The sequence below is a fragment of the Taurulus bubalis genome (genome assembly GCF_910589615.1).
Source record: "Taurulus bubalis genome assembly, chromosome: 17".
Taxonomy (NCBI): domain Eukaryota; kingdom Metazoa; phylum Chordata; class Actinopteri; order Perciformes; family Cottidae; genus Taurulus; species Taurulus bubalis.
Genome location: NC_136605.1, coordinates 18,543,768 through 18,565,824, shown reverse-complemented (window position 1 = coordinate 18,565,824; position 22,057 = coordinate 18,543,768). Strand labels below are relative to the sequence as shown.

The following is a 22,057-nucleotide window of genomic DNA, read 5'->3' as shown; positions in this document are numbered from 1 at the left end:
GTCATTATATATAGACTCACTCAGAAAACAGAAAACAATGCACATAATGTGGCTCAAAAGCGAAACATTTGATCCACACATCCAAAAGGATGCCAATCATATTTCCCTTAAGGGAAATATCCTCATTAGCACATAAGGTAAATTAAAGCAAACTGCAGCTGTGTTACAAATAAACATCAACATAAATATATATGTGTATGTATATATATTAAAATGCATGTGTATGTGCTTCATATTCTGCATTGTTATGATTCCCAATAGAGACTCCCTGGTTCATTGATCATGCTTGGAGAGCGCGTGTTGTCATTTTCCATGCGGAGCGTTGTCGCGTCCCTCCGCTGCCTGTAGAGGGCAGCACTGCGCTGGAGTCCAGCTTCACCCTGCATTGACTCAAAGAAGAAGAAGAAGCCACGGGCGGCCTTCAGCGATACAGCACATCTAGCTAACTTATTTTGGCTAAAACGAAAAATAATTCGCCCTCCTTTTGGATAACCGACATACGGGTTGTTTGGAATAAAGATACATTCATGTAAGTATGTTAATGGAGCATTTGTCGGATAATGTATGTGATATTTACCGGGTCTCGGGCGGGAGCTAAACATCTACGGCTCGCTATTGTTTGCGTTGGGGAACTAGTTTAACTTGACATGCCGATGCTTTGTTAGGTCCAGGGGACTTCCTAGAAACTTGGCCGGGTAACGTCACGCAGCTCGGTTAGGCCGGTGTGCTCCCGGCACCGGGGGACGCTGTCGGGGTTTATCGGTTGAGGTGTTTAGTGCGGCGGGTAAAACTATGTGAGCAACATATTGCTACGCGTCGCTAGCAAACCGATGATTGCTAACTAGAAGTCTACTTCCCCGGCCGCGGGGGAAGACACACGTGCGCTAAACGCGGTGCGCCCATTGTCGGACACGGGCGTGGGGGTCCCGAGGAGCTCCCTGGCTCCTAAAAAACTTGATCTGCGGGATGTTTTTCCTGCTCAGTCAGCCCGCCGTCATCACACACACACACACACACACACACACACACACACACACACACACACACCTGGCTGTTCATTCGATACTCAAGAATGTCCCGAGAACAAAGTTAACTAGTTTTCGCTTTGCTGAACAAAACAGGACTTAAAGCTAAAGACTATAAAGGAGGGAAAAAGCTTATATTATCAACATCTTTCTTTTAAGATCCGCATTTGTTTAGAAAGTAGCTTTCAAGCTAATGGGTTATTAAACATGAGCTGTGACGGGACCGGGTTGACGTTTAATGAATCATATTAATAAGACGATACATGGCTGACAAATAACTCTGACGCCATTATATGCTCCAATACAAACCGCCGGAGCTTCGCGTTTATTATTCGTTTTCTTGTGAAGCACATGTGCTTTTGCTTGAAAACAGACCTGGCGAGCTGAACGATGAATCAGTGCTATCGAAATGATGTCCGATAATGGGCCTCCTGCGTTCGGATGCTACGTTCAAACAGTTCACACGGGGCTAAAGAGTGCAGCTTCAGATGTGCACTTTTTTTTCGAGCTGATAAGAGACGCCAGCTGATAAGAAATGTGTAGTTCTTTTACTGAAACTACACGTGTGTCGTCATTACTAAATGCGGAAGTGGTGCACATTAGAGGCAAAAGAAGCGTTTCAATAATCATCATGTCTGTGAACCGTAAACCAGTTGGACGACCTGCTGATGGTGACTTATGATGACTAATGAGTGTTTTTATGCTGTCATTGTTTTTTTTTGTATGCAAATAAAACCAGCTGTAATAAACACTGTGTGTGTGTGTGTGTGTGTGTATATATATATATATATATATATATATATATATATATATATATATATATATATATATATATATATATATATATATATATGGAATATCTCATAATTCCAGGTGCTGACAGAGGAGCGTGTATTAATACAATCATGTCCGAAGCGTGTCAGGACAGAAGGAGTCGCTGGCAGGAGATTCAGAAAGGCCTGCAGTTCATCCAGTAAGTGTCATTATAAAGATCCCTGCTTGTTTAAGTTGTGTGAGTATAACAAATAAGCAGTCATGTGTGAAGTGTCAGGACTTCTCCCATCCTGCGTTGGACTCTTATTGATGATTTTCATCATGTCTTGGAAATATTGCACAGGATAACTAGATGAAGACTTGTCTGCAGCTCCTTTTTTTTTTTTTATTTACCAGCGTGGGTACCTCCCTCGACTGCATGATGCAAGAACGATCTGTCACCCCCGCATCACGCTTTGTTGTTCAGTTTAGCTGCCTGTCAGCGAGACGGCTGATTACCGGCTGGCTTCACGTTACTTCTGTTTTAAATGTGGGATATTCCACTGATCGCAGCTCTGTATTCATGCGCCTGGCAGACTGGCAGGGTGTCCACACGCTGCTTTTAGAGCTGGGCCCGACAGCGCAGGGTTGCATTCCATCTGATCTGACGGTTTCTTTCGTTTGTAAAACAAAAGTGATGCTTAAATGCTGCTCTGCTCGTCACCGCTGTACTGCCAACTTAAAACTTCACTGGTGACGTTGACTCAGACTCATTAAGGAAGTGTAATGCCAGAGAATCTAAATGAAACTGACACGCTGAGTTCGCAAAACAAGGAAAGACGGCTTTAAATGCCAGACAGCAGCCGAGCAACAAAACAACCTTTGTGATGATTATTGCAACACTTTACATCACAACAACAAATCCTCTGCCCAATTTCACAATGCACCAAATGATGCATAACCATTGCTGATCAAAATCTAGACAGTAGCTTTACTTTGTGTATTATTTTACACCTTTTTTAACAAAATCATGACGACCCGTATTAATGTCTTTTGCCTGGTCTTTAAAATGACAGCCGTATTCACCCAGTTTTTACAATGTGTTGGTATAATTGGATTTTTAATGATGTCAGCACCTGCACACACAGCAAACTGTCAAACCATACACACACACACACACACACACACTCTCTTCCTGTCTTGTTATCACTGTCTGAATTTCAGATCTGTTTTGTAAATGACAATGCAGATCAGAATATTCTATATGAATGTATTACTATTGATATTAACTAATGAAACACAAAAATATAATTAACTTGATACATATAATTCACTTTAAATAAAAAAAATTATGCTGCTTCATTCAATTTATTTAGTTTTATTTGAAGAACAACATGCAGGGCGACCAGATGAATAATGATGTTAGTTGCAGACCTTCTGAACTGAACGAGACTTATGCTATTGAACTCTTACTTCTCATTCTAATCATTTGTTCTGCCGACATTTTAAAGGTTTGTAATGTGAACTTTCTCTTGCTTTTAGGTCAACTCTTCCTTTTCCTGGAAGTCAAGAGCAGTATGAGGTAAGCTGCCTACATTTTGAAGTGGGGTTTTCCATCTTGTATCACCACTTGTGTCTGAATGAAAACACAAACCAGCTGCATTTGTGTTTTCAGGTGTTCATTAAGGATCTCGTGTGGAATCTTTTCGGAGAAGGAAACGACGTGTTTAGAGAAGGGGAATGGACGAAATCCATCGAGATGTACACCGAAGCCTTGAGTATAGCGGATTACGCCGACTCGGAGGATATCTGTGTTGCGACGGGTCTCCTGGAAAAGCTGTATGCAAACCGAGCGGCCGCGTACCTGAACATTGTTCCGGTAAGCAGGCGGCCGTCACACTCGTCCCGCTTCCCTTTTTGTCTTTTCAGATTTGTCTCTTTTAAATAAAGTAAAAAAATACAACGAGCAAATTTGTACCCTCATATGTCACGTTTGAGGGTCCAGGGTTTCCCAAAACCGGGATTACTTGCTCAAATCAACCTGAACCAAAACACAATTCACAAAATGTCAACAAATGGGTTTTTAAATGTCACTGCTGTTTCAAAAGAAGATCTCTGTTTTCTATCATTTTATTGTCCTCTGATCGAAGACTTTTTAAAAGGGTCCTCTGTTTCTGGTTCATTAAGCAATTTTCACCATTTGTGCTTGAATCTCCCGTTACATCACGGACACACACTTCGTTTGACTTCATTTCAAGCACTTGGCGTCATATGAAGACAACAAAAGAGCCTGCAGTAGTTCAAATCTGCCTGTTCTTCCCATGAAAATATAGGAAACACTTGAGAGGTTGTGGAGAGAAGAACATGAAGCATGCTTTCAGTTTTAAACTCCAGCTCCTCACATAAAAACACGGTGCTTACAGGCCTCAACTGTAGCATTAAAAAACAGGTATCTGCTTTTAGTTAGTTTAGTAACTGAAAATATGGTTGCCATTTCTAAATGTTAGAGTTTGAGCAATTAAGATGCAGTTCTGTCACTTTTAATCATGAAAATGTGACAAAAGAATACACCTTTTTGTGTTTTATCTGATGCCTTACATGATTTGAATCCCTGGTATATGAAATAGTGGCAGTGCAGCACTGGTTGCTTGTTCATCCGGTCTTTCCCTTTCAAATTTGTTTTTTCTGGACCGTAGTGCTGGTTCCCACCACAGATCCACTTCAGTTTGGCACCAGAATCAGCGTGTCCATCGTCTCTACTTTCAGAGATGAACCTCGATCTGTCTTGATTTTGCTTCGATTCCCTTTGATTTCCCTCTCACACGGAGACAAAGAGACTTTTCAGTTGCCAGGAATTGGTTAAGAGTGTCTCAAATGGTTGCCAATGGCAACCCTTACTGTTGACCGCTTTTCCATCCGGACAGAACAAGTAACACTGCTCACATGTTGCCTGGTGTGTCATGTTACCGTAGCCCTTAAAGATGTTCCTCCACTGGGTTCTCAAGAATAACAACAAAACACAGCAGCCACAGATTTGACTTCATCTGAAACGTGAACTCAGGATCCACTTAGAAAACGTCCAGTCAGGGGAAATAAATGATGCTTTCACAGAAACATTCGGGTCTCCTCTCCTGTCGCTGTCATTCTGATTTAAATCGCGTTCCACGGCAGGAAAAACCACTCAGCCGTCTTCAGGGAAACCACACCCACACCTGCCTCGACCCACTGGACACGTAAAGGCAATTCCCGAACACCGGGGCGGTTACTTTGTTCTGTGTTGCGGCACAATGGTTAAGTACAGCTTGTCTAACTCTGCGACGCGTCCTCTCTCTTAGGGACTGTACGACCAGGCGCTGGAGGACTGTGAAAAGGCTCTCCATCTGAACGAGGGGAACTACAAAGCGCTGTACAGGAAAGCAAAATCCTTGAAGGAGATGGGGAGACATCAAGAGGCCTATGAGGCTGTTGCCAAATGCTCTCTAGCAGTGCCTCAGGTAAGGTGCAGCACACACACGCGTGTGTTGTTTTGATTTATCCAAATGTGCAGGAAGATCCACTCTAAATTTGACAAAAAAACAAAATGAGCAAACGGGAACGGAACGCCGAGGGGATTCAGGGTGGTTCTGGCGCGTTGCCCGGCTACCGCTGTGTTTTTCTTTTACCTTTTTTTTTTTCGTTTGCATGAAGACATTTCAGGTAACACTGATGTCGGACCCACTTCGGTGCAATTAGCAGCCCCATTTAGTTTGAGAGACAATTTGTTCATGCCTCAGGACCTCTCCTCATCCTCAGGATGATCAAAAGCTGATGTTTCAAGGCAATATTCCACGAACGACAGGACTGTAGATGTGGGTTGCACCTTCTAAAGGTTGCTGCAATACGTGCAAAATGGCTCAGTCTTGATGCATGAAAGCAAAAATGCACGTGTGGACAGACGAGGTAAAAAAAAACACTTTCCACACAGCGTGTTGGAGAATAATTGGTTAATGAAAATGGCAGTTTTGGCAGCGGTTGCCGCGAGAGCGTTTGAATAAACACTGTCCATTTGTGTTGTCTCCCCAGGATACCAGTGTCACAGACCTGACTCAGGACCTTGCCAAAATTTTGGGATTGAAAATCCGTAAAGCTTATGTAAGGAGTAAGGTATGTGTGTCTCAAACCGTCCTTTACAACCATGTACAGTCCCACTGTTTTACTTCTTCTACATGTCGTAGTCAACGTAGTCATTTGATTTCATGGCTTTCAGAAATGTCGGCAATCTCTGCGCATGCACCGAGCCATAATTTAATGAATCTAATTCCATTTTAACAGCCTGCCTTGAATGTTTTGCGAGCATCGAGTTATCAAGATGCATCATGTGAGAAGGTATGCAACACAACGACCTCAATATTTACGTTTACTCTCCCGGGAAACATGTCGTTCAATCATTTTCTTCTGTTTTTTTTTGTTTTTCTTCTGTAGTTTTCCCATGGCTCGTCTTCAGTTGAAGATATAGAAATTGGTAAGTGTTGTATTAATGCAGCTTTATTTGTTAATTCAAATGGAGAAAGGCCGAAAGTCACCCTCCCCTGTTGTGTTTCAGAAGTGCCTCGGCTCACCCAGGAAAGCAGCGTTTTGGCTCCAGCTCCGATCCAATCTCCAGCGCTGCCGCCTCTAAATGAAGCAATAATGGACGAACTTCCCAACCACATCATGTCATCGTTATCCCCGTCGGAGCCGCCGGGCTTCGAGTCCGTCTCCCTGTCCGCGCCCACGTCGTCCCCTCTCCCCGTGCCCTCGTTCGTCAACGGGTGCAGAACCAGTAAGCCTTGCTCGATGCTCGACACCAGTCAGGATTTTGACGCAGACATCATCGGGGACGACCTCGACGATCTGCTGGACCAAGCCGACCCCGAATCAGCCATGGTGAGTGAGCGGATGTGAGCCAGGCGGAGGAGTGAACTGCGTCCGTGTCTGAGCGAGAGTGTTGACTTTTGTGTTTTTTTTTTTTTTTCTTCCCCCCCCCCCCCCCTCCAGGTTATACCCACAATGAAGGGGCCTCTTCCTTTGCCAACCAGTATTTCCTCCGGCAGCTCCATGTCGAGTCCATTCCTGATGCCATCTCACATCAACCCGTTTCTCCACAGCAGCGCCCAGCAGTGCACCGTGACGCTGCCCCCGCTGTACCACAAGTCGGGGTCAAGTACGTACTTTGGTATGGACACCTTCGACGCCCTCCCCCCACCCCTGGACTCCCTGGATAGTCTCAACATTACAGACTATAAAACAGGTACGCTCGGTCACTCGGTGTGTCAAAAATATCCGCTGAAAAAATACGTAACTTGTGTTTTAATGAGTTTTTCTCCCGTCTGTGAACATTTCAGATTATGCACAGAGTCGATTCATTCCACAGGTAATTACTCACTATTATTCTCATAGTCAAGGCGTTGTTACAGGCTTGTGTTGGGTCTTAATTCACAATTCTGTTTTTGTTTTTTTATGAACAGCTGAACAATATTGAAAGCCCAATGGGGATGGCTGTGGGGATGCCTGAAGTGAAGGGTCTTCCTGCTGCGGTGGAGTTAGCAAAGAACCCCTTAGCCGAAACGCATGAATTCAAACAAGCGTGTTCAAGCTGCTACGTCAAAACTGGTGAGGAACTGTGTGTGTGTTGTCTTTCTAAGGAGAGGGAGGTATTGTTTGGTGTAATATGTTTTATTTATTTTTGGTATCCACAGGGCCCGGAGTGTTGGATTACACGCTTCATACAGAAGAGCATAAATGCAAAAAGGACGCTTTACTGGGAAGATTCAAACACTCGCTAGACAAAACGTGGAAGCTCATTCGACCAAGACCAACAAAAACCCAATATGTTGGACCTTATTACATTTGTAAAGGTAACGTTTTATTGACCATATGGAACCATTTCTGTCTTCTTTTTTTTACCTACACATCAAAGTGAAAAAAAGGCCATAAATGTTTTATTTAGTAAGACAGATTGTTAATAGAAAATAATATCAGTTCCCTCTGCATGGTACTTATTCCACATTATCGTTATTATAGTCATTATTCATGTTTTTTTTCTCACGTATTTCCCTTCCTCCTCGTCTTTATTACACATAAATATTCACATTATTCAATGAGCATTTGTAGCAGCTTCTGACTTTTGTTTCTGGCCCTTTTTTCTTTTCTTTACCACGTTGCTGTTGTTGCCGCACACAAATCGCGTCTCGCTAACAGCCAACACTGACATGTGACGTGTGACCGGTGTTGTTTCAGAGGTGGCCGTTGGAAAAGAGTGCCTGTACCCGGGCCACTGCACATTTGCATACTGCCAGGAAGAGATTGACGTTTGGTCGCTGGAACGGAAAGGGTTCATCTCCAGGGAGCTTCTCTTCGACCCCTACGGGCCCAACTCCAACATCCGCTTGACGGTCCCCAAGATCTTACAGGAGCATCATGGGATATTCATGTTTCTCTGTGGCGTGAGTGTTAAATATGTTTGAAAAACTAGTATGAGCTCAGGGTGTTGTATGTAGTTATAGTTACTGCAGTGTTAATGGAGGGAAACGCAAGTTTGTCTCATTGTACATGAGACAATATTTACCACCTCAGATGTTTCTGAAACTTATATGCAAAATGTTAATATGATAAATGTAAAGCTTTGCATTGGAGCCTCATTGGTTAGTCTGATCATTAGAAGCTGCATCCTTGGATCAGCTGTTAGGGACTTTTAGAGTATCTGTGTGTCAGCGATGGAGCACTTTTCTGTCATCGCTGCAGAAAGACTGATATTGTCATTTTTATTTCTGATTTGCAGGTGTGTTTTGACCACAAACCCAGAATAATCAGCAAAACCAACAAAGACGACTTCTCGCTTTGCTCTCATCCGGTGACGAAGCACGACTTTGAGGATCATAAGTACGTCATCTCGCGTTTTACAACTCTGGAACCTCCATTTAGTCGATTCATTCACAGTAATGAGTCGTCTGGAATGATGTGAGGGATCAAGAGCAGGATTATAACGTTGTGGACATTGTTGTTGTTGGTCTCGTAGGTGCCTGGTCCACATTTTGAAGGAGAATACGGTCCGTTATTCCAAAATCAGACCCTTGAATCCTCAGTGCCAGCTGGATCTTTGTCGGCATGAAGTCCGCTACGGCTGCGTGAGAGAGGACGACTGCTTCTACGCCCACAGCCTCATCGAGCTGAAGGTCTGGATGATGCAGCACGAGCTCGGTGAGGCGGCTTTTTATTTAAAAAAATACTCTCCCAAGCACAGTTCTTCTAAAGCAACACCTTTTTGCTAAACTTGTCACTGTGACATTTTATATAATTCAATTATTTCCCACGATTTTTTTATTTTCACTTTTGCATCATGTAGGTATCACTCATGAAAGTATTGTCCAAGAGGCCAAGACGTTTTGGAATTCAGCAGCTTCGTTGCAGGGAGCCCAGGTAAGCCCAAAGGTTTCTTTGGTTGCCTTTAACACGGTCTGAGGAGTTTTGACTTCTTTTATATATTTTTTCTTTTCTTTTCGGGGGAGTGCTATTACCGTTTCTTTCTCCATTCCGTTTCAACTCTGTTTTTCGCCTTCAAAATAAAAGCACCTTATCTTAAAACAGGAAACCAGATACATTTTGCTTACGGCAGACTAAAAACAACAAAATGAATTGGCAAACTGTTTCTAACTTTAGAACACACATTGAGTTACTTACACAGTTCATTATATTGATGAAATCTGGGTGCTGAAAAAGAAAACAGATTTATATACTGTTGTTGACTTGCTGTTGCTCTTAGAGTGCCTGTTATATTGTTCTGATAACATTACTTTAAAATAAACGCGTGCAATACTCGTTTTTCATTCATTATTGAATTTTGCCAGCACTATATAATATTATATATTTATTTTATTTTACTCTATTAAATAGCGTCCATTAAACATTTGTCTGTGGTATCTTGTGTTTCTCTTTTTTAATTGTAGAAATGTAACCATAGATTTTACCGTTTCGTTGGATTAGATTTACGCTTTGGGTGAAAACTCGATTGCGTATGTTTTTGGCTAAACATTTGAGTTTCATCGCCGTTGCTTGTTTGTTTTTTTTAATCGCGGTCCTTTCATCGCAGATTTCCAGCGCACAAAGGAGGTTTGGGCCTCCGAACCTGAAGATGATGTTTGTTTGTGGCCAGTGCTGGAGAAATGGCCAACTCAGCGAAGCTGACAAAAACAAGAAGTATTGCTCAGCGAAGGCGAGACACACGTGAGTTCGGCGAAGACTCTTTATAGACCTCTTTGCATGAGGGGTGGAATCGATAAGCGACTCTGTCTCTGTCCTTCTCAGGTGGGCAAAAGACCGGCGGGTGGTGCTCGTAAGTTCCCATGAAAGGAAAAAGTGGACAACAGTAAGAGCACTGCCAACCAAAAAACCCATCCCGTCTCAATTTGAGGTACGAGCCGAACATTCTTCTCTTTGTATTTCTGATGAAAACAAATCTCCTGCAATGGTCTCACCAAATGTTGTTTCCCCCCCATTTCTTAGATTTGCATGCATGTGACAGCTGGCAAGAAGTGTCAGTACATTGGGAATTGCACATTTGCTCACAGTCTAGAAGAGAAAGACCTTTGGACCTATATGAAGGAAAACAACAGTGAGTGCTGTCAAGGAGATTGGCTCCTTTACTTTGGTAGAATGTAATTAATATGTGACGCGCCAATCATAATTACTCGTCTCCCATGCCCTCATTTAGTTCCAGACATGGATCAGCTTTATGAGCAGTGGCTCCAGTCTCAGAAGCCGGGCTGGGGCGACGAGAGCTCCAATAACTCTGTCAGGGAGAACGGCAAACAGATCCACATGCCAACCGACTACGCCGAAGAAGTGGTGAGTCCGAAAGCCCTGAGAGTACGGAGCGCTGCTTAAGTGTATCAACTGCTCAGTGGTACTTAGATTATACCCTAAGCTGTCCTCAAGCAAGGAAGTTAACGCTCATACAATATCAATTAGTTTCACAGATCTGTTGATTTCTACACAAAGAATCGCACAAAAGCACCACTTTAAAGTCTCAGTGTAACTAAAGTTAGCCTTTAGCTTCGGAAGTATTCCCCACTGAAAAGAAGTATTTAAATCATATCCATCTGTCCTTATTGTTCAGCTGTTCATGAAACAACAGAAATGTGAATTAAGACCCAATACACGCCTGTAACAACGCCTTGACTGACGATGAGTAATAATACAAATTACCTGTGGAATGAATCGACTCTGAGCATAATCTGAAATGTTCACAGATAGAAGAAAAACTAATTAAAAACACAATAAAGTTACGTATTTTTCGAGTGACCAAGCAGGCCGGGTGGCAAAGGAGCGTACCTGTTTTATAGTTGCTCCAGGGGAACACACACACACACACACACACACACACACACACACACACCCACACCCCATGATATTGTTGCTTTCGTAAGCAAGTCATATTTAGTTTTTCAGGTAGAACATATTTTTGCTATAAAACACACTTATTTTTGGGATATATTGTTGGAGGTGCACAATATTACTGGCTGTGAACTAAAGAGGTTTATAAGACTTTAAATCTTGTGTTCACCAGATATGTGTTCATATATTTCTTGGGAATAAGTCATTCAGCAAAAAAAAAAAAGCTGCTTTCTTTTGGTAGCTGATCATTGCGCTGTCAAATTGTTTCTGATGGTTAAATTGTGTGAGCATTTTATGAAATACTGTTTTGATGTAGTTGTTGATTAACAGCAATAGCTTTAAATGAGTAAACGGGCAGAAATCAGTCATTTGTATAAATGGAGTTTGCTCCGTGTGTGTTTTTCACAGGCTGGCAACCACTGTTGGCTGTGTGGGAAGAACTGCAACAGCGAGAAGCAGTGGCAGCAGCACATCACTTCAGAAAAGCACAAAGACAGAGTCTTCAACTCTGAGGACGATCAGAACTGCTGGCAGTATCGGTTTCCCACGGGCACTTTCAAAGTTTGCGAGAGGTAAGACTACCAGCGGCCCCGAACGTCTCTGCTCACCGGTCGGAGTCCAGTGGAGTTTTAATTTTTGACCTTTTTGTGTTCTCGTAGGTTCCTCAAAAGCACGTGCACAGAGGACGAGTTGTGTAAGCTGGCGCACGGGGAGCAGGAACTAAAAGAGTGGATGGAGCGCCGGGAATTCCTTTTGATGAAACTAGCCAAAGCCAGAAAAGACCATCTTATAGCACCAAATGACAATGACTTTGGGAAATACAGTTTTCTGCTTAAAGACATTATTTAACGATGCGATGACGATACTAATGCCCACTTGCAACTAATGCAGTATTCAAACAGTCGAGTCAGGTGACCTCCTCCCACCCTCCCCCGAGGGCCTCGAGGAAACAGCCTGATCACAGCATGATTTTAAAGAGGGCGCTCAGGACCGGCCCTCTGATTGGTGGTTTACTCTGAACTACAGTAGTGTTATCTGAGTGGAAGACACTTGAAGCTTTGCTCTGTGCCATTCGGTAGAACATCTGGAAAGCAGCACGATCAGAGACGTGTTCAGATACGGTTGACCTTAAAGTACTTTTCTTTTTTCCCCCCCAAACAGTTTCTCTATGTTAATGACCTCTACGGTTCCACGTGTTGAGTGTGGGATCCTTGCATCGAGATTTCAGTTGACATTCTCTTATTTTAATCCATCATCATAGGTCATTTTCACTTTCCATTCATCTATTAATATGCCAGTGTAATGGACACCACTCAAAATAAAGCTTCTTTTTGTAAACCGTTTTAACTGCCATGCGTTTTATTAATCACATTTAGTCGCGTGAAGATATTTTAAGTACTTGGAATATGTCTACAGCGTGGTATTACTGCTATTTCAAGAAAGAGCTGGGAATTAAAAAGGTGCTAAATTAGAAAGTCAGAGCATATCTATGATTGACAGATTGCCTCCGTATGGCTCTCAACATGACTGCTGAGCTGGCGGCTCGAAGCTAACGAGGGTAGCGGCACTGACTGTTTATCTGAGGGTGTGCTCTGAAAATAAAGTACGTCAAGTACCTCAAACTTGTACATTCCATCCCCGTCACAAGCTGATTTTAAATGGGTAAAATTTTTGCGTTGTGATTTAATTATTTTCAGCGGAAATCTAGATGGAATTTAACATTTTCATGCTTGAAAAACAAAAAATGGGGTTTAACAATCTGTGTCAGGCCCAGTGCAGAATGTATAAACATCTAAATTCCGTTTCTACGAGAGAAAAGGAGTCATCTTTATTTAGTATTTGTATAAACATCCTTGGAGTGAGAGCCCAGAGGAAACGCTGAAGGCACAAAGTCTGTTTAGTCATCACGCCGAAGTCTTTGTCTTTGTCCCTCTTGCATCACACCTCGCAGTCAGACGCCTGACATCAAGTAGAATCCACGCTTCAGTCCTTTTTTGAGGTTGTCTTCTTTCCCACCATTTGTCAAGAATCGCCTCAAAGCTGCGCGCCCGGCGGGACGGGAGCCGGTCGCTCTGCTCTCAGGCCAGCAGCTGCTGCAGGTCCTCCACCTCCAGCTTCCACATCCTCCTGTGGAGCCCGGCGAGCTCGGAGAGGTCTGCCATCTTCACGGCACGGATCACCGGCTCCGGGGAGACGGCCACGATGAGGCCCATCACCATGACATATTTACCTGCAAAAACAGATTCAAGGAAACAACACATGATAAAAGGGAGATGTGGCTTATTCTCAGTGAGATAATAACCACAAAAGATTATTCTGACTATGGCTTGCTCTGTCAGTCAAACTCCAAGAATGCTTCATATTCTAAGCTTGTGAATTTGCAGCGTTATACATACACATCTTCATAAGAGTGTTAAAGCCGTAATAGACATCCTGGTGGTGTGCATACAGGCTCAGTAATATTAAAGTTAATATTAGCCACAACTGTGGCTTTCCTTCTCAAATTTAAATTATTTTCTGTAAGAAATGGCCAGGTTTTGGTTTGCTGCTTCTAGGGAACCTGTGGTGGTGGTACAATTTAAAATGTACAGTTATAGATATTATTAAAGGCTACAGACAGAAAAAAATGAATGACATTCACATTTCACAGTTTCACATTTCACAGTTTTTGACTAGTTAAAAACTGAGAAATCCAGATCGAGGTCCAATGTGATCTCAATTGAGAATATTATTTTTAATTTCCTCAAACATAATAGTATATGTATATATACACATGTTACTATTTCCGGCTGACACTATAGAAATTATTAATTAACTAATCAATGATCTAATACCATCTACCTTACTATAATATACGTATTACCAGAACACAGCATGTGACATGTTCTGGGCCCCTGTCGCAGTTTAAATGCAGTATATGTTTTCATCAAGGCCTGTTTTAGAGTATTTTTGTAGAAAAGTGTAATAAATAAATACCACCTCTGAAACATAAACTCAGTCTGCTTATGGCTCGGTAGCGGGTGAGAAGCCGGCCTCACCTTGGGCCAGACACGGCTTCCCTCTGGGGATGCTGTTGACGCCGAGCACCGCGAAGGTCCCGGTCTCGTCCAGCAGCGTCACGGTTTTCCGGTCCGGCTGGACCTCCAGCACCGTGCCCTGCATCCACACCAGCGAGACCGGCAGAGAGCGACCCCTGCCCGGCCGCAGAGTCCAGCCGTCCCCGCTGTCGACCCCCCGGCTCTCCGCCACCCGCAGCTGACCGGACAGCACTTTCACCGGCGGCGGGCGCTTCCTCTCGGCGGCAGCTTTCCCCGGGTCGCTCATCACTAACCGCCGCTCTTTGACGGTTGGCTTGGACAGTTTTGCATTACCCGCGGCCCCAACACGCAGGGTTATACCGGAAGTTGTGGGCGTGTTTTCCGGAACTTGATTTCCGGTCTGGAATCCTTCAGAGTAAAGGCGTCTTATGTCAACTACTTCGACGTAAAGATGCCTACTGTATAGGTCTTTTTTGAGAATAATGATAGTATTTTGGATACGTTGTGTATATATATATATATATATATATATATATATATATATATATATATATATATATATATATATATATATATATGACATTTTAAATTGTACCACCACCACAAGTTCCCTAGAAGCAGCAAACCAAAACCTGGCCATTTCTTACAGAAAATAATAAGCCACATCTCCCTTTTATCATATATATATATATATATATATATATATATATACATATATATATATATATATATATATATATATATATATATATATATAGCGCGTTGAGAATCACAGTATTATTGAACAGTTTTACTGGCTTATAAATATGTTTCTGGTCATTTTACAATTGATGCTCTATGTATGATGTGCAGGTTGCAACCATAGCTTTACATTTTGTCAGTTTTTTTCTATTAGAATGGGCATGAGCTCAAAACTCCATGTGTTTAGAGAAATAGGAATACTATATTCACCACCAGTCTCAGCCTCAATAGTGCTGTGACCAGCAAACTATAAATTTGACTAATGTTGAAATACTGGTAAGAAACAAACATCCTTTCGCTTTGATGAATATTGTTGTAAACAGTCTTTTTGAGTTAACGTTGTGCTCATTACAAATCACAACGTTGCTTTTAGGAACGCTTTAATGGTTTAAAATAAAAGGTTGTTTATTGATTTCATGCTGTCTTGAGATAATATACCAATTAATCCCGCAAATTGTGAAAATATTTATGATCTGTGAATTTGTCACATTCATTTTACTCACCCCAGTAAAGGCCAGGGAATACATGAAGTATTGTTTTTTTTATGAATCCATTATAATTTCCACAGTTCAGAGACGTTCTGCTGAATAAAACACTTGATGTTTGGTACATGGAAACACAGATTTATGGTCTGAGACCAAGTATTTGGTCATCATTCTACAAGCTGCGTTTAATACAAACCGGGACTGGGAGTGCAGAGAAATACAGAGAAACTCTACAGGAAAATATGCTGCAGTCGGCAAGGGAACGGCTACTTGGGAGATGCATTTTTTTAGCAAAACATAATAGAAAAGGACAATATTAAAGTGCTCCGGTGACCAAATCCAGAACTAAATCTAAGACCCATAGACCCTCATCAAACTAGACCTGCAATGTCAAATGAGCAACATTTGAAGTGAAATACAAGTGAATACAGAACAAATGTATTTCATTAAATAAGTTTTATTTCTTTAAGAATAACTGAAGAAAAGTGTTAGCAATTTCTGTACAATTGTTTCATCATTTTCCCTTGGATTTGTCAAAAACCTTGGATGATCAACAGGGCTGAGAATTGTTACGCTGCCACATAGTGCACTTTTAACCTAAAAACAATATGATTAGTCCACAGGCATCCGTCCGTTTCCTTTGAATGTATTCCAAGAAGTTCCTTAAGCCTTACTGTTGACTCCAGTTTCATTTTCAATGGCTCTTTTCTCTCAATCCCAGTTCAAAAAAAAGAGGCACATTAGAAATACTGCCATTTCCCAAGGACTGTGTCTTTGATTGCATCGACAAACTGTGCAGGCACCCAGTAGACCCAATATTGAGACGCTTCTGTTGGACCCAACTGAAAAGCCTGCAGAGGAAGAGAGCGGTAAGCACGTCAGGTGAGTTAATAAAATGTTCACAAACAACACTTTTAATACAAAACAAACAGTTTTAGATGCAAATCTAAATTACATCTGTACATTTTAAATTAGATTGAAATATCTCAAATAAAGTCATTTGAAGCATAATTCTTTTAAATAAATCAACGTTGAATGTTTTAAGTCATAAACTGCCTCTCAATGAAAGACAAATTCCTTTGCAGTACATTACAGCCCACTTAATCCCTCAAACAGAAAAAAATAATGAACAATTACTCCAAACCTCCTTCTTTTTAACCTCAAACATTTAAGCAAACAAGGCGGATCAACAACGACGGGTTTGGTGTTTCAGAAGGAAAGCTGCCTGCCCACTGGCATTTTAAATCCCTCATCTCCTCTTCCATCTCCTCCTCATACATCATCGACTCCTCAGCGATGCGGCAACATGCTTCCAACGAGCAGCTGCCATCAAATACCATTCTTGTGCCAAAACATTACACAAACACCAAGCAGTGTCGTCGCAATTCCACTACTCTGCGCTTTGAATATCCTTCTCGTGTCCATACTGTGATCCACATCGCGGACAGGAATAAAAAACTCCTACATGTTCCATTGGCTGCACTCGGTACCGATACATAGGAAACCAAAACAAGGAAGCGAGGACATCTGGAAATGACCTAAAAAGGTCAATCATACAGCGGCCCAGATGTTTATAATCAGGGTTATTGCTTCAATCCACTTGTGGCCGACTGCCATGACATTCACTGCATTGTGCTGTCAGTTCGTACTAACTTTAAATTCATCACATCACTGTTCTTGTTTACTTCCCATTAATCAAAACATCAAGGTCTAAATCGCATCAGCTATTCAGCTGACAGAATTTACCGCATTCTCCTAAAATGTATATATATTCTCTCAATTAATGCCGCTCTGACATTCTGCTTTGTTGAGCTCTGGATCTCCATCAGACCACCCGATTCAATTAAGTTACTTGTTCTGGGATTTCCGCCTTTTTTTCTGACAAAGAAGAACACAAGTGCCTTCAGACCCAAAGGTTAATCTAGAGAAAGCGCTGACATTTCCCGCTCCGCTGCCGAGCCCCAGACAGCAAACGATGACCTCCGTCACTCTGATGCACACATACTACAGCGACTCCACGCTCGCGTCCGCCTCGGAGCGTTTGGCATTACGGCTTCTCATAAAACATGAAACCCGGTGAGCGGGCACGGCGCCAGCGTTTCAATTTTGGATGGGCCCAAAAAATATTTGGATTTGGCTCTTTTAAAATTACAGAAGTTAATACTCTTTTGCCTTCGTTTGACGGTTTCAAGGTTGAAATCTGGCTAAAACAGGAATGCAGGAATGACCGATATCCTGCTGGAAGCAGAGTAGCACGTCTGGTTGATTATGACACTTAAACAATGTCAATGCCAAGATAGCTCAGGATTTACCCACGACAGTTTGTGTTTCTTACAAGCGACAAACACATTGTGTCTCGCTCAAATTGAATATACTATCAAACTGCAGCTATCAGGTTTTGTTTTTCCTGTGGATTGTGTAGAACAATACATCATTAATTAAAAACCCTCCCATTTTTAGTGTCCACATTATTCTGATCGCCGGCGTTCTTTTCCCATTTTTGGCACCCAGCATCTGTTTTTCTGAGCAATCTGCCTTTTTTGTGTGTGTGAAGTGCTTCGAGTTGAAAATGTCTGAACTTTTCAGGAAAGCGTCACTTTAGAAAATGGAGGAGCAGCTTGTTGTGGCCAACAGATCGTTCCTCCCTGCTCCAACGTTGCGGCTGTCAGACCGAGCGGGGACGAGCTCATCCATACAAAGTATGAAGCAGTGGAGCGGAGACTTCACGCGTGATAGAAGCAGAACGAATATGCTGTCTGAATCAGTTTTTTTTGTCTTTGTTGTGTATTTAAAAGTTAATGAAGAAGAATAAAAAACATTCTCCTAGCTGTACACGTGGGCGGGCCCAGGCTCGTAAGGCCCTCCCACAACACCTGACATGTCGGAAGCAGCGAGAACTCTTACCATCATGTAATAGTCGTTGTGTTCTTCGATGGGTTCAGACACTACGTTTTTAATGGAGCCCATCGGCACTTTCTCCGTTCTCTCTGTAGAGATGAACAAACACAGAAAACAAAAGGAGTTTTAATCATCAGCATCATTGTGTGAAAGACAATTTAGCAAAAATGAGGCCAGTTGTAATCTCACCCTTTGTTCCGATCCACAACTGATCCTGCTCCAGCTTGAACGTAAGTCTAACTTTTCCTCCGGATTTGTTGAACATCCCAGATAAAGGCACTGTTGGTAATCGTTCCTGTTAGCGGGGAGAGACAGTTAGTCTTTGTGTCCGGTACTGAAATCAGGTTTTTAAGCTGAACTGCTGAGTCCTGCCCCTCCATCTCCTCTCACCTTTGTTCCTTTAACAGATGCCATTATGTCATCTGGTTTACCTTTGTCCAAGACCTTCCTGTGTTGCTGAAATAACAGTGCCGGTTTAATAACACAAAACTCCATGAATATTTTACACCATTCTGCAGAAATGCCCTTAATCTTACCTTTTGGCTGCATAAAGGCTCTTTCTTGTCTTCTTCAGCTTTAACTTCCTGCTGGACGACCTCTTTGGGTGTATTCACGGCTAATACATCATTTATTGTAGATCCTACCACCATTATCTTTGCACCGTTTGTAATCTTTATTTCGCGTAGCGTCTTGTCCTCTGGAAGCAACCCTTTGTACATCACTTTCTGCATTGCAGGCGGAAGACCTGGGAAGACATAAGAGAGCACGTCAAGCGTTTTAAAAGAGCCTCTAAACAGCTACTAGAACACGTGACGGGGAGCTCCTGTGTTCCTACCGGTGAGGGAGTGGATCCTCTCTTTTAGTTGTGCTCCGGTGTTATCGATAGGAATTTTCAGATCATATTTATTCTTGTTCCAGATGATCTTCAAGTCCACCATCTCCTGGTCGGCGTTTGCGTCGTCCCCATTGCTAATACTAGAGTCCTGAGTTGTGGCGTCTACGGCATCTGTGGGACACGTGGTTTCTGGGGCACCTTTTTCAGCATCCTCACCGAGTTGTTCTGCTTCTTTTGGCTTGTCCTCCGTGTCCATTATGACTTCTTCACCTCCTGGAAGAGTAGGAAAACATTTATGTGGGATCTAGTCAGTGAAGTGCAGTGCTCTGAATAGTATAGCAGGCATTTTAATACAGTAGATGAAATGTATTCAGAAACACACTGTAATGTCCTACTTACCACAGAGATATTCAACATGCATGCATTTCAATTACATATCAACAGTGTAACGCACACGCAGTCTACAAAACACAGAATCCGAGCCGTTCTTCTTTTTTGCAACAAGGAAATACGGCCAAATGAAGCCACGTTTCACTCTCGTTTTTTAGACTGAATTGAAATAAAAAATGACATTATTACTATTTTGTATTTCTATTACTAAGTACACTAAGTGCAGTGTTTTATACTAGAGATGGACCACCTTGTCAAAAATAATAACCACCTGCACTATAATGAACAAACTCTTTTATGAAATAAAAAAATCCTATTACATAAAGGAATAGCCATATATTAGATCATTATAATAGAGCAGCTAACAAAAATACTAAATTGACCACGAGACAAAATGTGTCTAAACCTGGATGGATAACCAAAAATAATAATAAAATAAATAAAGGATTAGGGTGGCAACCCAGCTATCCTACTGTTATTATATCCTATTGGCCACCTCTACATTTATTTTCGTCATATCGCAAGTCTTAATACACAGTGAGTTAGTTATCAATAAGTAGTTTATTTATTATCATGGTTCTTTCGAAGTAAAACATCACAAATGATATATATTTGTTTCCAAACCATTTCCAAATTATTCCACAGAATAAGTATCTATAGAGTGTAAATGTCATTAAAAGTGCGTACGTGCGTATTTAAGTCTAGTTTCGCTTTTCTCCCCCCTCTCTCTCTCTCTCTCTCTCTCGCAGTTGTTCTCGCTCTTTCCATCGCTGTTTTCTCCCCCATCTGAGCATCACGTCCAACTTGTCGGTTAAAGATCAAACACTAGCGAGCCTCCTGAACCCGAGCAGACCCGGACCCGGTCCCGGTCCCGGTCTCCGTGAGCAGTCATGACCGACAGCCTGCTCCTGTAACACGGCTGGCCTTACTGGTCACTAAACTGGGAACGTGAACGTAACAAACTGTTTGTTGGTACTTGGTCGTTACCGTTCCTAACCTGACCATGTTCAAAGTTAACCAGTCCAAACCCAACACGAGTTCAACCTCCCGACATTAACTTTAGTCCTCCACAAATGTAGAAACGTTTGACTGTTGTTAGCGGTCGTGAACGTTAGCTAGCTGCAGCACTGGACAACGTTTAAAGAATAACGTTATGGAGAGACGGACGTTTACACCACACGGCATTAACAGTGTCGTATCTTTACATGCCCATTACTAACATATGTTATTCCATAAGCAATGTTTAGACTCAATATAAAGATATGAAGGAAATGCTGCTGTGTTTTCTCAATACCCACCAGCCTGGGTCGCCATGATGATTGTGTACAATCTGTTGTACGTTGGAGCAAAGAGTACAGAGAGCAGGAGGAAGTCTGATATTCAGAGAGAGAAACTCGACCGCCACGAAAGTTGTGTTGAAGCTCGTATTTCACGCGTGACAGGGCATTAAACCGAAGAAAGAGCAATACAGTTTTTAAATGGCGTAACACGTATATCTATGTTTAAGGTTGCAACGTTTAAACATGTTGTAATTTGAGTTAGCCGGTGGACGGGAAGACAGAATGAAAATGCGCATGCGCCTTCGAAAATAACTGCAAATAAAGTTGTATTTAGACAAAAGCGGTTCGATGGCAAATAATGTCTCGAGCTAGAGTAGTTAAATTAATTAAGATGGTAGTAAAACGAAGATTTTCACTGCATAATATACCAACAAAGGCCAACGGGATTGTTTTACGAACACGGAAGTGACGGGTAGTGAGACCTCTCGCTTTGCTGAGCGTCTTTGTTTTTGTGGCAGCAAACGCAGACAACGAGAGGTGGCACTTCACTCAATGGCTATTGGATACTGTTTTTCTTCTTCCTTCGTATTGCATGACGTTTGGGGTTTCAAATTATGCATCATCGCCAACTATTGGAATTTATGAAACATCTCCAACTGTGATAAAATACATTTGAACCCTGACCCTCTCTCAAGCTTTGACACAACAATCTTTTTATATCCCATGGTGATGGACGTAGTAGAAATTCCTTCAAATACTTTTAAATTCATAAAGGATATGTGCAATAATCAGGCAGAAAGCTACCTCTTTTTGTATACACTTCATTATTAAAATCATGAAATTGTGACATCATGATAGATAGGAGAGATAGACCAAAAATTTGTATCTAATACGCATGCTGAACAATTTCAGATTCATGAATGAACTCTTATGAGCCGAGCTTCTCATCTCTTACTCCACATATCTCTTGAAAACAACTCCCAAGATGGATTTAGAACTCTCTTTGGCTCACTGTTTACTGTTCATTTTGCTTTTCTTAATGGCTCATTAATCATATTCATAATTGTTTTGTGATTGTCTTTGCCATGTAGGAAATACATGGCATGTGATTAATAGCAGTTTTTTAATGAGTTCTGAGCTTGATCTGAGATTGAAATGAATTCAATAAAAACACACTGAAAATGACAACATTGACTTAGAT

At 41.9% G+C, this 22,057-nt stretch overlaps 3 protein-coding genes across 3 annotated transcripts; 1 reads left to right on the top strand and 2 right to left on the bottom strand.

The window, feature by feature from the left end:
* Nucleotides 1–1,930: 1,930 nt before the first annotated feature.
* Nucleotides 1,931–12,532, top strand: zc3h7a (zinc finger CCCH-type containing 7A; the record flags this gene model as incomplete). The annotated part of the gene is made up of 22 exons (XM_079233871.1): nt 1,931–1,998; nt 3,321–3,360; nt 3,454–3,657; nt 5,114–5,272; nt 5,841–5,921; nt 6,090–6,143; nt 6,240–6,279; nt 6,361–6,683; nt 6,795–7,047; nt 7,142–7,170; nt 7,265–7,409; nt 7,496–7,654; nt 8,037–8,242; nt 8,578–8,678; nt 8,815–8,996; nt 9,142–9,215; nt 9,886–10,019; nt 10,101–10,206; nt 10,299–10,407; nt 10,507–10,640; nt 11,598–11,761; nt 11,849–12,532. 22 exons carry the CDS (start codon nt 1,931–1,933, stop codon nt 12,036–12,038), a joined length of 2,955 nt encoding a protein of 984 aa, XP_079089997.1. The 3' UTR covers nt 12,039–12,532.
* Nucleotides 12,533–13,097: 565 nt separating this feature from the next.
* On the bottom strand, nt 13,098–14,513 carry rmi2 (RecQ mediated genome instability 2; the record flags this gene model as incomplete). Its single annotated transcript, XM_079233280.1, has 2 exons — nt 13,098–13,419; nt 14,228–14,513. The coding sequence occupies 2 exons, from the start codon at nt 14,511–14,513 to the stop codon at nt 13,268–13,270; spliced, it is 438 nt and encodes a 145-aa protein (XP_079089406.1). The 3' UTR covers nt 13,098–13,267.
* Nucleotides 14,514–15,874: 1,361 nt separating this feature from the next.
* Nucleotides 15,875–20,907, bottom strand: ubfd1 (ubiquitin family domain containing 1). Its single transcript, XM_079233721.1, has 7 exons — nt 20,875–20,907; nt 19,187–19,459; nt 18,888–19,096; nt 18,742–18,807; nt 18,541–18,646; nt 18,358–18,440; nt 15,875–16,304 (listed from the first exon to the last, which is right to left on the bottom strand). The coding sequence occupies exons 1-7, from the start codon at nt 20,888–20,890 to the stop codon at nt 16,194–16,196; spliced, it is 864 nt and encodes a 287-aa protein (XP_079089847.1). The 5' UTR covers nt 20,891–20,907; the 3' UTR covers nt 15,875–16,193.
* Nucleotides 20,908–22,057: the final 1,150 nt, after the last annotated feature.